The 15,470-nt window shown below is 43.7% G+C and overlaps 1 protein-coding gene across 1 annotated transcript; it reads left to right on the top strand.

Moving 5' to 3' along the window:
• Positions 1–408: 408 nt before the first annotated feature.
• Positions 409–10,590, top strand: mef2d (myocyte enhancer factor 2d; the record flags this gene model as incomplete). The annotated part of the gene is made up of 8 exons (XM_041243003.1): positions 409–712; positions 1,359–1,415; positions 4,645–4,823; positions 5,318–5,338; positions 6,487–6,610; positions 7,672–7,819; positions 8,508–8,558; positions 10,156–10,590. Coding segments are annotated over 8 exons (1,269 nt in total), but the record flags the coding sequence as incomplete, so codon positions are not given.
• Between the last annotated feature and the right edge of the window lie 4,880 nt (positions 10,591–15,470).

Raw genomic sequence — 15,470 nt, 5'->3', positions numbered from 1 at the left:
CGAACAATCGCAAACGATTATTAATGTTTGGGAATTGATTTTAAAAAAGGAATTGGAATCAAAAAAACTGACCCCCCCCAAGCCCTGCATGCATTGTTAGCCATGTACATAAAAGTTCCTTCATGCACCAATGAGGGCTGAAGCACTTGTCTATCTGAGCTGGCTTCACACAGTTATTTTGTTTTGAGCAGGGGTGTCAGACTCAGTTCCTGGAGGTGGGGGGGCCACGGTGTCTCCTGGCTTTCATTCCACCCCCAACCCCCCCCTCCGAGCTCTCAGTTACTTATTAGATTAATTAGACACATTTAACGCTTCTCTCCCAGCTTCAAAATATTTCACAGGTCGTCTACAAGGACATTTTATATAAAATATGTCCAATTGGACAAATAAGTAGATCAGTTAAGTTAATTGAGAGTGAAAACCAGGAGACCCTGCCGCCCTCGAGGACTGGAGTCTGACACCTCCGGACTAGAGGGTGTGTCTTCAGCTTTTAACCAATCCTCTGCCGCTTTCCAGTCTGCAGTCCCGCCCCCCAGCTTCTCCGTCTCCAATCAGAACACACTACAGTTCAGTAACCCCAGTGGCGCCCTGGTCACGTCGTCGTCCTTTGTGACGTCATCGCTGTCGGATCCCCGCCTCCTGTCTCCACAGCAACCAGCCCTGCAGCGGAACACAGTGTCCCCGGGGCTCCCCCAGAGGCCAGCCAGCGCAGGTGAGGAAAGCAATGCCCTGGACTGAACCTGGGCAACTGGAACGGGCACCCAGGCTCTTAACAGTGGGGTGGGCAGTGTTTCACAGTATAGCGTGGTACACATTTAGAAGTTTTGCATCGCCCTGTAGAATGAACTGACTGCTTCATAAAGTCGAACCCCCCCCCGAAATAAATCGCGTTCCCTTTCGCGCTCTGAATTGTAAGCCAACCGCTTTGTGGTTTTCTCCCGTATGCTTGATGGGAAAACTGACCGTTTTGAAAACCGGTGACGTTTTCCAAAATCTAACGTGAAATCCCGTACTGCTTCTTACGGCTTCCTTCCGGGAAACTATATTAGCGATCTCATTTTGTAGTTTCTTTTGATTTTTACATGATGATAAATAAAAGATCTAAATTAAGTTCATATTGTTTTTTTAAATTGATTTCTCAATCCTAAAATTCTAGGTGATGCAAAACTTTTAGCTACAGTTGCCTCTGACATTTAGTTTCTGAAGTGAAGATGTTTGCAGCTTCGCATGCAAACGTCTCGTGGAAAGCAAATGGTTATGCAGGAAATCTGAGAAATACTAGAGCAAGGAGTTCAGAATCTAGCGGCTGTAATGTTTCCTGCTTGATTTGTTTATTTTTTTTACTCATTTTATTTTAGGTGCGCTTTTAGGTGGCGATCTGAACAATTCAAACGGACAGTGTCCAAGCCCAGTAGGTGAGTATCCTGCCATGGAAAATGTGACTAATACAGCATGTGAGATGCATAGAGCTGGGTCTGTAATACAGCATGTGAGATGCATAGAGCTGGGTCTATAATACAGCATGTGAGATGCATAGAGCTGGGTCTATAATACAGCATGTGAGATGCATAGAGCTGGGTCTATAATACAGCATGTGAGATGCATAGAGCTGGGTCTATAATACAGCATGTGAGATGCATAGAGCTGGGTCTATAATACAGCATGTGAGATGCATAGAGCTGGGTCTATAATACAGCATGTGAGATGCATAGAGCTGGGTCTATAATACAGCATGTGAGATGCATAGAGCTGGGTCTGTAATACAGCATGTGAGATGCATAGAGCTGGGTCTATAATACAGCATGTGAGATGCATAGAGCTGGGTCTATAATACAGCATGTGAGATGCATAGAGCTGTGTCTATAATACAGCATGTGAGATGCATAGAGCTGTGTCTATAAGAGAATCATGTATTTTTTTATTTATTTTTTATTCTTTTATGAGGTTTGAAAGTTAAAACGCGAGTAAAGCATGTATACACTGGGCAACCGGTTTGAATTCTTTCAGTATTCAGTTTCATATTAAACCGACTTTAATACAGAAAGCGCTTTCTCTTGTTCTTTCAAACCAAACCCTGAACCCCTAACGCCGTTCTGATCATCACAAACCCACAACCCGGGTGTGGATAGCTCCAGAATGATTCATCGTGCCCGCGTTTCGGGTCCGGCAGTCTGTCAAGCCAGTAGACTCTTCGCTGCCACAGAGTACACCCGTCCTTCGGTCGAGACTCAATCCCAGCTCAGCCACTGACTCCCTGTGTGTGTGTGTGTGTGTGTGTGTGTGTGTGTGTGAGAGACCCTGAGCGAGTCACTTCACCTCCTTGTGCTCCGTCCTTCAGATGAGATGCAAAACAAACGAGGTCCTATTGGAAGAGACTCTGCAGCAGCAGCAGCAGTTGTTGATGATGCAGAGTTCACCCCCCCTAGTCTCTGTAAGTCGCTCTGGATAAAAGTCTGCTAAATGACTAATTTAATATTAATAATAATAATAATAATAACAACAACAATAATAACAACACGTGCAATCTGAGTGACTCTTGTGCCTTTAAATCCGCTCCCGCCCAACACCCCCACTCCCTCATTGTGAGCAATTGGGCCAATTTGCCACTTCAGCTGTTCCTGGTTAACAGGCACTGACAGGTAGTCATCTGGATCAGTCACGACTCTAACCGTTCTCGTCCTGCAGAAGATGACCACCTCAGCTGCTTCTGTAGTCACATCAGTTATGGATCTTCATGGCCTTTGTCTTGAAGTGGCCTCCTTAACCCTTTTCTGCAAAGTCATTGTATAGTTTCTTTGATTTGCATGATGCTAAATAAGAGATCTAAAATGTGGTGTTATGTAATTGTCTCAATTCTAAAATTCTAGGTGATGCAAAACGTTTGTCCACAGCTGTCCTTGATAAAACTTTTTATTTAAAAACCCCAAAAATATCAACCCCCCCCCCAGTCTCCCTGCCTGGTGTGCCGCACAGCGTCCTGAAACCTACAGTCTCCTGAAACCAAGCTGCAAGCCGCAGAGCAGAGGCTCCGTATTCCCTTCAAGCTTTTAAATTGTTTTATTTCCCGACCGAAACATTTTTAAACATCAAAAAGCGTTGCAGTAAAATGTAAACTCACTAGAATATTAATGTGGGTGCAGACACGTTGTGGCTTCGGTTTCAGGACACTGCGCTGCACACCAGGCAGGGAGACTCGGGGGTTTGATACAGCAAACCTCAAACTAGGTCTCCCCGGGAGGGTCTCCTGGAACCAGCTTTCAAGCTCCTGACAAAAGCTGCTTCGTGTTCAGCTTCAGATGCACTCATTTAGACTTTTCTAATGCACTCCAATCCATTAGCTCTAAACTAATTGTCTGAGTGTTGCCTCTCAGCTGTTGCAGGAGCCTGTCTCTGCTGTATTGGATTCCTGGATCGGGGGGGGGGGTCTGCATGAACGTCACTCTGCATACCTCACATGCTTCAAGCAGGCCAGGAAATAAGAGCTTTGTAGTGAGAGAGTGGAGGGGGTGGGGTGCGGGGAGTGATTTGAAATCCACTGCAGCCAGTTTTGTTTTTGCTGCTGTGCTCTGCGTTTGTGAAACTCTGTTCTGGACATTCAGCAGGTTGAATTAAGTTTAGATTGAAAAACCTGCTTTTTTTAAATTAGTTTTTTTTTCAGTTGTAACCAGAGTGTGTTGTGTATTTTTTGAGCTGTTTTTGTTTTTAACTGTTGCACAGCATTCTGGGATGCCGTGACTTGGAGAGGGTGCTCTGTGTGTGTGTGTGTGTCTGTCTATATATATTGTATTGTTGTCCTGTCCTGACATTAAAACAATACACAATTGTATTGTTTTAATGCCAGGACAAGAAGTCTGCACACACACACTTTCTCATGCTAGTCGTTTTCCATACCCCCTTAGCAAAACAATGCCGTTCCAGCTGCTTCCTCCTGAAATAATAATAAAAAAAAAAAAGCCGGAAAGATCACTCGGAATAAATCTGTACGAAAAACCCACAGTGCTGACTAAAGCCTTCATCAGTGAGTGTATGTGAAGTGCTTGAGCTAGCTCTCCCTCTGTGTTTATTAAGACAGGCACGCAGGCTGCTGTTGCCAAAGAGAGCCTGTTTTGCTCAGACGGGAAGGAGGGTTTCCTTACAAGCAGGCAGGCAAAACGCAGAGACAGGTTTTCAATTTGCTGTGATAACGAAAAGTCCCTTCCTTCCCTCTCTGTGTGTGTGTGTGTGTGTGTCGTCGAGCTTCAGTGAAAATCGTGGCTTTTTTTGTTGTTTTAAGTTGAATTTATTCAAACGTGAAAGACCGGTTTTTAAGCAACCGCAGCTTGTAAAAGAGTAATCAAAACAGTTTTCATGCTACGCAAACGGCAATAAACTTCTCCTTAACCGTTGTGCCTCTCTTATTTATTTTTTGCTACACCTTTTTATTTTTTTTGACATATTTAACCCCTTCTGGTACACACGAGGAACCGATCGCTTGTCGTTGGAAACGGTTTCTTCTGAAACGCACACGTCTGAGAGGGCGAGTCCCACGTCTCGAGGACTAAACTGACATGACGCGGATTCCCGTCCGGACAGTACGTTTTCAAACCCCCTGTCGTTGGCTTTCGTGCTCCACATCGATTTTTACATTTTTTTTTTGTCTCCTAGGAAACGGGTACATGAGCGCTCGGGCCTCTCCGGGTCTTCTCTCAGTATCCAACGGCAACAGCTTGGGGAAAGTAGTGCCGGCGAAGTCTCCGCCCCCTCCCGGTGTTCAGATGGGCATCAGCACTCGCAAACCAGACCTCAGGGTGATCACCTCTCAGAATAAAGGCCTCCTGCAGCTGGTAAGCCCACTCCGGGGTCAAGACCCCCCCCCTCCTGTTCCCCTTCCTTCAGCCCTCTAACTCTTAGACTCTCTGATAGCTTTAAACTATTAACGCTGTTATGTTTGACAGCGCCAGTACAGCAGAGGCTTGGTGTTCCAGCAGTTAGAGATAGGGGGCTGGATACCAGGAGACTCAATCCCAGCTCAGCCACTGACTCCCTGTGTGTGTGTGTGTGTGTGTGTGTGTGTGTGTGTGTGTGTGTGTGTGTGTGTGTGTGAGAGAGACCCTGAGCAAGTCACTTCACCTCCTTGTGCTCCGTCCTTCGGATGAGATGCAAAACAAACGAGGTCCTATTGGAAGAGACTCTGCAGCAGCAGCAGGAGTTGTTGATGACGCAGAGTTCACCCTCCTAGTCTCTAAGAGAAGCGTCTGCTAAATTTATAATAATAAATGAAGCCGGCTGTAATAAATTTAATGGCGTTTTTTTTTGTCCTCCTGTTTTCTTCATGCAGACAGAGGAGGATCTGGAAATGGTAAGTGTGGTTGCATTGGTGCTGTGCTTTGGAGTGGTCTGTGATGCCAGAGCCTGCTTCTTATATAGAACGTCAGTCAGTACACAATGCAGGGCTCTACTTTCATTTAAACAGAGGTGATAAGTAGGTCTGCTGTTTAGATCAGATCATCGTACAATTATGTAATTGTAATTTGTAATCATGAGTTTGTGGGTAAAACCAAGCCCCCAAAATCCATTATTAATGAGTTGGAACTCCTCTGGGCCAATCTCGAAAGAGCAGCAGTAGGAGGAGCCAGGCTGGAATCCCTCCCCCCTTTGTGTCGTTTTTGAATGACTTGTAGAAACAGGGCATGTGCATGTCAGTTGTGCTTGAGCGTCTGGAGAAACGTTTTGAGCCACAGTAAGCCGCTATTAAATGATCATTTTATTTTGTGCTTTGAAATAAGCACTAGTCCCTGACAAGTATGTGGGGGTCCAGGTTCCCAGTTCAATCCCAGCTCAGCCACTGACTCGCTCTGTGTGTGTGAGAGAGAGAGACAGAGAGAGACTTCAGTGAGGTACAGGAAAATAATTCCATCGAGGGTTTCTGTGACATCATAAACTCAGAGAGCGAAGGCGGAGTTTCTGAACTGTCACAGACCCCCGAGATGGGACTGTTTCCCTGTGACTCACTGAAGAGGCCCCTCTTATTTTTTTTATAATCCACGGATCCCTTTGTGATGCTGATATTAAAGAAGACGAGGTTCAGCGGGACAGTCGGTGTTTTATTAAACGTCGTGTTTCAGGGCTGTGCAGACGTTCTGTCTCGTTCTCCGTTTCTCTGAGATACGAACGCACCGGCTTTACATCTTTAACGTATTCTCATTGCGTTGATGAACATTTCTGTGCTCTGGGTGTTTGTCGAGTGATTGAAAACGAGATGCTTTGTGTTTTGAATTGAAAGCGATGGTCTCGAGGAGTCGAATGGGTCAGAGTTCAAGTATATTTTCCTCTAGAGGAATTATCACTGTTTCATGTCACTACTGTGGTACTATGCCTTTTTTTAGACTCAGGATGCCAATATAGCCTTCATCCATGTATATGTGTGTGTGTATATGTATATTATTTGCTGCAGTCTACTGCTGTTCCCCTACCCTTGACCACCTCCTGCCTGTGTCTCTTTCCTAGAATGCTCAGCGGCTTGGAATCTCTCAGGTCGCTCAGCCCTTGACCACGCCCATGGTTTCCGTGGCAACACCCAGTCTCCTGACGCAGGGCCTACCCTTTTCTGCCACGCCCACAGCGTACACAGGTAAGGAACTAAAAAAGCGAAGAGCATCATACCAATTCTGAGACGGACAAAAATATCCTTATCCTGCTCTAGATGCCTGCAAAGCTCACCTAAATAGCATCAGTTACACACAGACATCCACAGCTTCAGTAGGTGTCCGGTCGGGAAATGCATCACATGTGTCTCGCTGTACAGCCTTGCAATGGGATCCTTCAACCAAACCCTATTGTGAAACAGTATATACCTCTCGAGAACCGTCTGATAAACAGCCTTCCACTAAATGCTGAGTAAATCTCAGCGTTGGGTCAGATTTGCAGTTTCTTGCTGAGGCTCTAGCGCCCTCTTATGGCCGGGGGGGGGTCCATCTTCTTAAATCTTTTTATCACACACTACTAGCCTCCTCGGGACTGGAAATCAGACTCCTGTTGCACAGCAGTGTCACCCAGTCCTGCTTTTACTGCTACCAGCTTGATCAGCCCCAGTGTGTCTAGGCAACAAGCTCAGGTGTGTCTGATTTTATTAAACTCCTAGTAAAACCAGGACTGGATCACACCGCTGTGCGACGGGAGTCTGATTCCCAGCCCTGCTGCTGTAGATGTTTTGGGTTGCATTTAGCGATCATTTTATTCAGCTGTTTTGAAACTTTCAGGTTCTGTGTGGTTTTTATTGTGCAGTTATGAGAGACCTCTGTGCTATTTGTGGGTGCGCTAGGTTACCCCAGTTAACTTAGGGCTGTCAAACTCCGATCCTGGAGGATGGGGCCGCAGTGTCTTCTGGCTTTTGTTGTCGTTCCCCCCCCGAGCTCTCAATTACTTTAGTCTAATTATTTGATTAATTGGGACAGATGTAACACTTCTTTCCAGACCTCAGAATGTTTTGCGGGTCGTGTTGCTCGAGTCAAGGTGCGTTTTTATGAATCCTCATGTAAAAGACCTGGAAAAAAATATTAAACCTGTCCAATTGAACAAATAATGAGATCAATGAAGTTAATAAGAGCTCGAGGTGGTTATTATTATTATTATTATTATTATTATTATTGCTACAATGAATGACCCTTCATTTTCTCTCTCTCTCTCTCTCAGATTACCAGCTGACGAGTGCTGACATATCCGCCCTCCAGGCTTTCACCTCACCGGGCGGTCTGTCGCTAGGCAACCTGCCCATATGGCAACAGCAGCAGCAGCAGCAGCAGCAGCAGCAGCTCAGCCTGGCGTCGCTTAGCAACCTGGTGTAAGTACAGCGCCCCCTGCCCTGTGTAGAGCTGCACTGCACGCTGCCAGCAGGCTAAGACGCCGCGGCTTTCTGTCCGCTGTGAGTGTGTTGCGATGCTCAGTCTTGCCTGGGTGTGTCGCCTCTGTGTTTAAGTCCGCCGTGGACCGCGTTCACGAAGTTCAGCGTGTGTGTTTTTTCTTGCTTTCTGGTGCATTGTGTGGCAGTTGGCTTCCAGCAGCTGCGGGGTCGAAAGGATTTGAAGTGTAACGTTGGTTTGCCTTCATTGTTTGAACCTAGCTGCTCAGCATTCTGATAAATACAGTCTAATAACATTATTTGTTCTTAAAACACATGCAAACTGTAACTGTCTCTCTCTATCTGTCTGTATCTGTCTCTCTGTCTGTCTATGTATATATTTATATTTAGAAATGCATGTGTTGCGTCGATCTGTCTGACAGCATTTTAACATGTCTACTGTATCTTTGTGTGTGTTCAAATCAGTCTGTCTTCAAAACCTTGCTTATTTGTGGTGCTCTCCTCCTCCGTTTACTTCCCTAACGTGTGTCTTATTCTATATATATATATATATATATATATATATATATATATATATATATATATATATATATATATATATAAACAGAAAACAGAACAGGTATGGGCCTCTCTTTGATGTCTATTTGATGTACGTCATTTTTCTCAACAGTATGACATCACAGTCAGACGTACTCTTTGCCAGGGAACACTGTTGCTACTGGTACTGTATAGTTTTTACATCTTTCCATGGCTTTGTAGATCATGAAGTGTCTTGTTGTATCAATCAATAAAAATCCTTGCATTTCATCTACAGCCCAACTAAATGGAGAGCAGGGGGGGGGTAGCTGTTTTTTTTTTTTTTTTTCCCCCTGGGACTAAACCTTAAAATAAAAAAAATAAAAAAACAGAGCAAGTCCTCTCATCTAATCTTGGCGCAGATGTCCTGTTTGAGAATGTATATCCAAGTTCAAACTTGCTGTAACATAGGTGTGTGTGTTTTTGTAATACATGCGAGACCTGATAGTGTGCAAATTCATCTTGAGAGAGAGTTTATTTTTATGTCCCTTTGTACACCTGATGTAGGAGTCTTTCACGTCCAGACTTTTATCAAAGGCTTCTTTTGAAAATCTAGATCAATGATCTCGCCGTTGCCAATCGTCTACATGCTGGAAAATAAATAAATCCACTAGGCTAGTCCAGCTTCCCCCTTCTGAACCGTGGCTGTGTGCCCCCTATAATATCGCTGCTGTGCCAAAGGGGTATGGAGCCGTTTTGTTTAAACTGCACTGTTCTGAAGCGGGTGGTACAGACTGCCCATGGATAATCTTTCAGATGAACGACGGGGCGACCGAACATAAAAGGGCACCTTTTAGAAAGTCCGCCGGAGGTGTAGCCCGCTGACCTTAACAGGTGCGATCAAAGGCGTTTGACAGATACTTCCTGAATGCCTCGCTTCAGCCCAGCAGAATTTTTGTCTTGATCTTTTTTGTCTCCTCCCTCCGCCCCCCCTGCCTCCACTCCCCAAAAGCCTGTTTTTCCAGCCACTGCTGTGTAAACTTCACTTCCAGTTTTGCAAGGAGCAGGATGTCGTCTGTGCACGACGCAGATTAGTATGGGGGCAGTGCAAACCCAAGGATAATGAAATCCGGACAGCCCAATAAAAGGTGCCACAAACGACTGCAATAAGATGTAAACAGGGCTTACGTTTTTATTAGTTTTGACAGTCGGATTGGAAAGGAGCGTACAGCGGCGTGCAGATCTATTGGAACGTCTCCAATCACTGATCTCCTTTCTTATACCCGCCTGCATGCAAACACCTCTGGGTGTGAGGATTTCAATCTCCACTCAGTAATCAGGGATACAGAAGCACACCCGTGTGTGAAAATGTCAGACCGCTTTTTGCTTTTAATCAGGCGTCTTAAACAGCTTCTAAAAAAGTCTCTGTGTGCGGCTCTGTGTTCCTTTTCTCTTTACTGTTTGAAATGAATTGCACGGGTGCCCTATTAAAGTCATCAGTTCGGTTAGACAGTCGTTGCTAATTTGCCTGTATTATCATTTTTTCCCAGATTTTCAGTCGCAGTGGTTTTGATTTCAGAGGCACAGCAAATCAAAACCGCAGAAGCGACAGTGTTCGATAAACGTGCACGCGGCTGTATGTGTCATCGGTCTATATAAAGGGGGGGGGGGGTTATGGGGTAGCAAAAATCCCCAAAATTGAAAGCATTAGTAAGACTCTGGTGACTGCCGGAGCTGCGATCCACACCTCAAGCCCCTTTTTTTTTTATTAATTTATTTTCTCCCCCCCCCTCCCCCTGCAGGCCAAGCGGACACTTAACGCAGAGCAACACCCTGTCTGTCAACACCAACCCCAACATCAGCATCAAATCCGAGCCAGCGTCCCCCAACCGGGACCGCAGCACCCCGTGCTCCTCCGCATCCGGGACCCCTTACCCAGGCTCCGTGCGCCTGGAGCCCACCGGCCACTCCCCGGTCAACAGCCTGAGCAGCAACGGCAGCTCCTACGAGGGCAGCGACCGCGACGATCACACCCAGCAGCAGCAGCAGCAGCGCCGGCAGCAGCAGCAGCAGCAGCAGCAGCAGCAAGACTTCGGCTCGAGTCTTGGGCTTCTGAGGCCAGCTGGGGATCCAGAGCAGGACAGCGGAAGCGTCAAGCGGATGAGGATGGATACCTGGGTGACATAACCACCCAGCCGTGGAGAGAGAGGGAGAGGGGAGGAGGCAGGAGAGGCTGGGGAGGGGCTGGGGCCCGGGGGGGTAACTTGGTACTTGAAACATTTAAACTGCTGAATTTTAATATATGACATTATATATTTATATATATATATATATATATATATATATATATATATATATATATATATACACACACATACACACACACATAATGAGCATCAAAAGAAACGTATCACTTGTATTTGGATGAAATTCACTAGATGTGATCGAAAAAAGACAAACTCTGTTTCAGGGCAGGCGCCTTGACTTTCTATTGTGCTGATTAACGATTGACATCATGAAGACGCTGCGGAATGATTTGTCCATCTCGGGCAGGTGTTGTGACTCTTGGTCTCCCGGTTGGTGGCCCATCCTTGACAGAGTGTGTCTGGTTATACCGTCTCGCCAGGTTTGAAATCGCTGGCTGTGAGCGCCCAAGACGCAGTCCGCTGCCCCAGCCCAGCCTCCAGCATGCCGATCGCACGAAGGCGCTGCTCTCTCGACAGACGCGGCATTTTTTTCTGTGATCTCCTTTATGGCTTTTATTCCAGCTTGCAATCCAGCAGCTGAAATCGCTCCATATCCAGCGTCCAATCAACTGCCTCGCTGATTAGGTGTCTGGTCAAGAATGAGTGATTAAAAAGAAACCAAACACATTGCCTCAATGTCCATCATTTATATACCTTACTTTTATAACTGTTATAATAGTGAGTTTCTTTTGATGCTCGGAGTTGTGTGTGTGTATATATATTTATAAAATAAGATGGTTTTCTATCAGCTGAAGGAATGCAGTATCCCTTTTTTTAATTGTTTTGCTCTTGTTAAAATATAATATATATATATATATATATATATATATATATATATATATATATATATATATATATATATATATATATATATATATATATATATCAAGAATTGTAAACCAAAAATCCGGAACATTTAGTTTAAGAGATTTTTTTTTCTTTATATATATGTTTTTGTTCACCTGCGCGCTTTCTGCAACCAGGGGGCGTCATTCTCGCCGTTTTCTCCAACACCGTGGGAACTTAACGCGTGATTTCATCTTTTACGGATGGTGCAGCGCGGCGCGCTACGTTTGCACAGCAGCGCCCTCAGCTGACGAATGACTCGGGCTAACACACACTTACCTAAAAAACAATCAGCATTTTGCGGTTTTGAAAAGGAATTTGCAACTGAGCACGGGCAGCAACGGCAAATGCGGATAAATTTCCAGCGGTCCTTTAAAACATCACAGCCCTCTGCTAACACTGAATCTGTAATCCTCTGTCTGGTCAAAGACCCTAACCCTAGTTCATGTTAGATTTCCAAATGCCGCGTTTTTCTATTTTTGTCAGTATTTCCGTTAAGTATATGGGGGGAAACTATACAAAGCGGCCGTGTGCAATAAAATATTAACGCAGCATTATTCGGCAGGTTTTCATTCGACGACTGCAGGAAGCAAAATTCTGTTCTACAGAGGAGGGTACAAAACCTTATGGCCACAGCTGTAGGTAGCTATAGGGGGGGCTGGCTTTTTACAATGGCAGACTGAACTAAGCCATCGCCTCCTTTTCCCAGCCAGCAGATCCATGCGCAGATGTGTGACAGACAGCAGCCGCACAGCCTCCCTCCCTCTCTCTCTGTCCTTGCTGCAGTTTGAGGTTTGAGATCTGCTGATCTCATTCCGATGGGAACCAGGTGGACTGGTTCCGCAGCACGTGGCCTTGAGGGTCCCGGAAACTAGGCTGCGGTGACCTCGTTTTTTTTTCTCGTCTCGGGTGGAGGTAATGAAGCCTCTTTTCTATAACCCTGCTAAATTTGATCAAACTACACAGTGTTACTGTGAATGTAGGTCAAGGTGATGTGTCGTTTGACAGGGCTGATACTTGTACTGCGAGAGAGAGAGAGAGAGCTAGATGAAAATAGTTCAACACTTTACAAAAAATATATATGTACATAACATTAATGCCCTACACTGTATAGTTTTAGAAGCATTAACAATGGATAATGTGCAATACAGGAGAGTGAAGTCAATGCATTCATGCACCATGGTGCCTGGAGGTTTCAGTAGAAAGGAGGGACTTAGTAAATGACATCACAAACACTTTAACAGATTGTACATTTCCAGAAAACACATACAGAACCAAACAAAGAGGAAAAAAAAAAAAACAACCTTGCAGATCAGATTTGAAGAGACGGATGTTTAAATTGTTTGTGTGTGTGTGTGTGTGTGTTTGCAGTTTGCTTTTGAGAGGGGGGGGGGGGGGGTGATCGTTTTGAGAACACTGATCCAGCAGCGGCGCTCTGTCTTGCTCGTTCTTTGCTCAGACCCCTTTGTGCGTCTCAGGCTTAAAAAAAAAAAAAAAAAAAAAAAAAGGGATACTGCTTCCAAATGCGCCAGTGCTTGAGTGCGTGGCAGCTTTTCTAAACCTTGGCTTGGGTTCGAATCCTGATCTTTCTCCTCAGGGTTACATTAATTAATCTTTCTTAACATGCGTATTGAACTTATATATAGATATGCAGTATGTATTATTTTTCAATCTGGTTAATATACATGTTTTCTCAAGGGAAAGCACTCAAACATTTCATATAGCATGGCAGCGTGTATGTGTGTATATATATATATATATATATATATATATATATATATATATAATTTAGCATTATCCAAAATTTGTTATGCACCTAAATCTGTGCGATTAGTCTGAAGCCAGTCACTGGACTTTGGTCTTCACTCGTAACACTTCAATTAGCCAAGAAGTGGCTCTGGACACTTCAGTCGAGAGGTAGGAAGCGCAATTCAATCCTCGGTTTTAGAGAGCAGACTGGCTACGCTTCTTTCTTTTTTTGTGGGGGAGGGGGGGGTGCATTTTGCAGGAGCCCATCAGAGGTTCGAAAGCAAATATAACCCTGCCTGATCTTTACACAAGAAGGGAGCTCAGATTCAGGAGGGCCGTGTCTTTGGAAAGCTGGCTCTTTGCTTGCTAGACTGCCGCCCGAGTCAGCGCTACAGAACACAGGCCAGTTCAGATAATCACTGCCAGTCCCTTCCTTACAGGTCTGCCTCGCGGTTCGGTTTCTGAGAGACTCTCTGGTTTTTGGTGGATGTTGTTTTTATTTGTTACAGGGAAGTAGTGGGGGAGCAAAAAGTTTATTTTACTTCTACAATCCTTTAATCCAGGAATTACTTGAGATTTCTTGAGCAAAAAAAAAAAAAAAGTGTTCGTTGCACAACTTTATTCATTTCGAAACCCGTTTGAGAGACTGTTAATGACACGCTAGAGGGAACGCGAAGCCACTGCTCTGTGGCTTGCAGCTTGGTTTCAGGAGACTGTAGGTTTCAGGACACTGCGCGGCACACCAGACAGGGAGACTCGGAGGGGGGGGGGGGGTTGATACAGCAAACCTCAAACTAGGTCTCCCCCTGGGGGGGTCTCCTGGAACCAGCTTTCAAGCTCCTCAGAAAAGTGGCTTTGTGTTCAACTCCGCTTTACTGTTTCAAGAGATTGTGCCATTTGTTTGACCTTTTATTTTAAAACGAAACGCTCTACAATGTATTCAGTTATTATCGATCACAGAGCGCAGGCTGTGCCGCTGTGAAGCCTTCATCTGTTTCTGCTGCATGATCTGTGCACAGGACGAGATGTACTGGAATTTATATTTTAAATACGGATCCTTAACATTAATTTCTTCTAAATGATTTATAATTGGGGCTTAGAAGCGATCACGTTATGAGGTCATCCCCCACGTGCAACGAACGGGATCCGTTTTACCTTTTCAGAATTTGAGAATCTCAGTTAATTACATCCCCAGAGCAGCCAGTGCAAGCAGAACTTCCATGATTGCTCAGGGAATTCTGTTTCTAGACCCTAGAAATTATTATTATTATTATTATTATTATTATTATTATTATTATTATTAACAGATCCTGAGCAAGCTAAAAAAAAAAAAAAATCCTCTCTAAATTGAGTGTCTAACTACCCACCAAAGTCCAATTGTGTCTTTTCAAAACAAAACAGGCATGTGATGAGTTTTTAATAGACTGGTCTCAGTTCTGTAACCCCGCTAAGCACTGGCGCCAGAGATCCATTCTATCAAACTGTTCTAACTTTGTCTCCGTTGCATTTCAGAAGCAACTCAACACAAAGTAATCTATTTGAATGACAATCTGTAACAAAACGAAATGAAGAGACCCCCCTGTTTTAATGTGTAATGAGAAGTTTCTTAGAATGTCATTAATTTTCTTGTGTTTTGATTTGTGCTGGTGACAGTCATATTGTACATTTTTTTTAAAGAAACAATTTTTTTGTGTAGGGTAGTCTTGTATTATTATTATTATTATTTATTATTATTATTATTATTATAAATATATTTTTGGTTTTTGTTTCTTAAAAGGGGTGTTGCTAAAATTGCACGGTTTCTAAAATGAGTGTAATTATAATATTAGCAAATATTAATAATACATAAATAAAATAAATAAAACATACAAAGTTTAAGAATACCAGAATTTCAATGCTGCACTTTTTTTATTAAAAAATGGACAAGCATAGAAGTGACAATTATGGAGTTAATTTATTTCTTGAAAACCATAAAATGGACAGTAAGATTTATATAATGTAAATGCATGGGATTTAAAACAAAAAAACTAAATATGAAACCTATAATAGAAATATATATATATATAAACTTCAAAAGAAAAAAAATGTAGCAAAAAACATTTTTCAAAGGAAAAAAAAGATTCTAGCTAATATATTGTGTTGGGCTTTAGGTCTGCTCTTCTGTTTTGTTGTTTTAAAAGTTTTGGTTTTTTTTGGAGAATGAGATACAGTTTATGTATCTTTTCATACGAACAGAGTATGCACTGATATGTTATAAAATTAAAAAAATAATAATA

Source organism: Polyodon spathula, unplaced genomic scaffold (genome assembly GCF_017654505.1).
Source record: "Polyodon spathula isolate WHYD16114869_AA unplaced genomic scaffold, ASM1765450v1 scaffolds_1547, whole genome shotgun sequence".
Taxonomy (NCBI): Eukaryota; Metazoa; Chordata; class Actinopteri; order Acipenseriformes; family Polyodontidae; genus Polyodon; species Polyodon spathula.
Note: the sequence above shows the minus strand (reverse complement) of the source record. Positions and strands in the feature narration are given on the sequence as shown.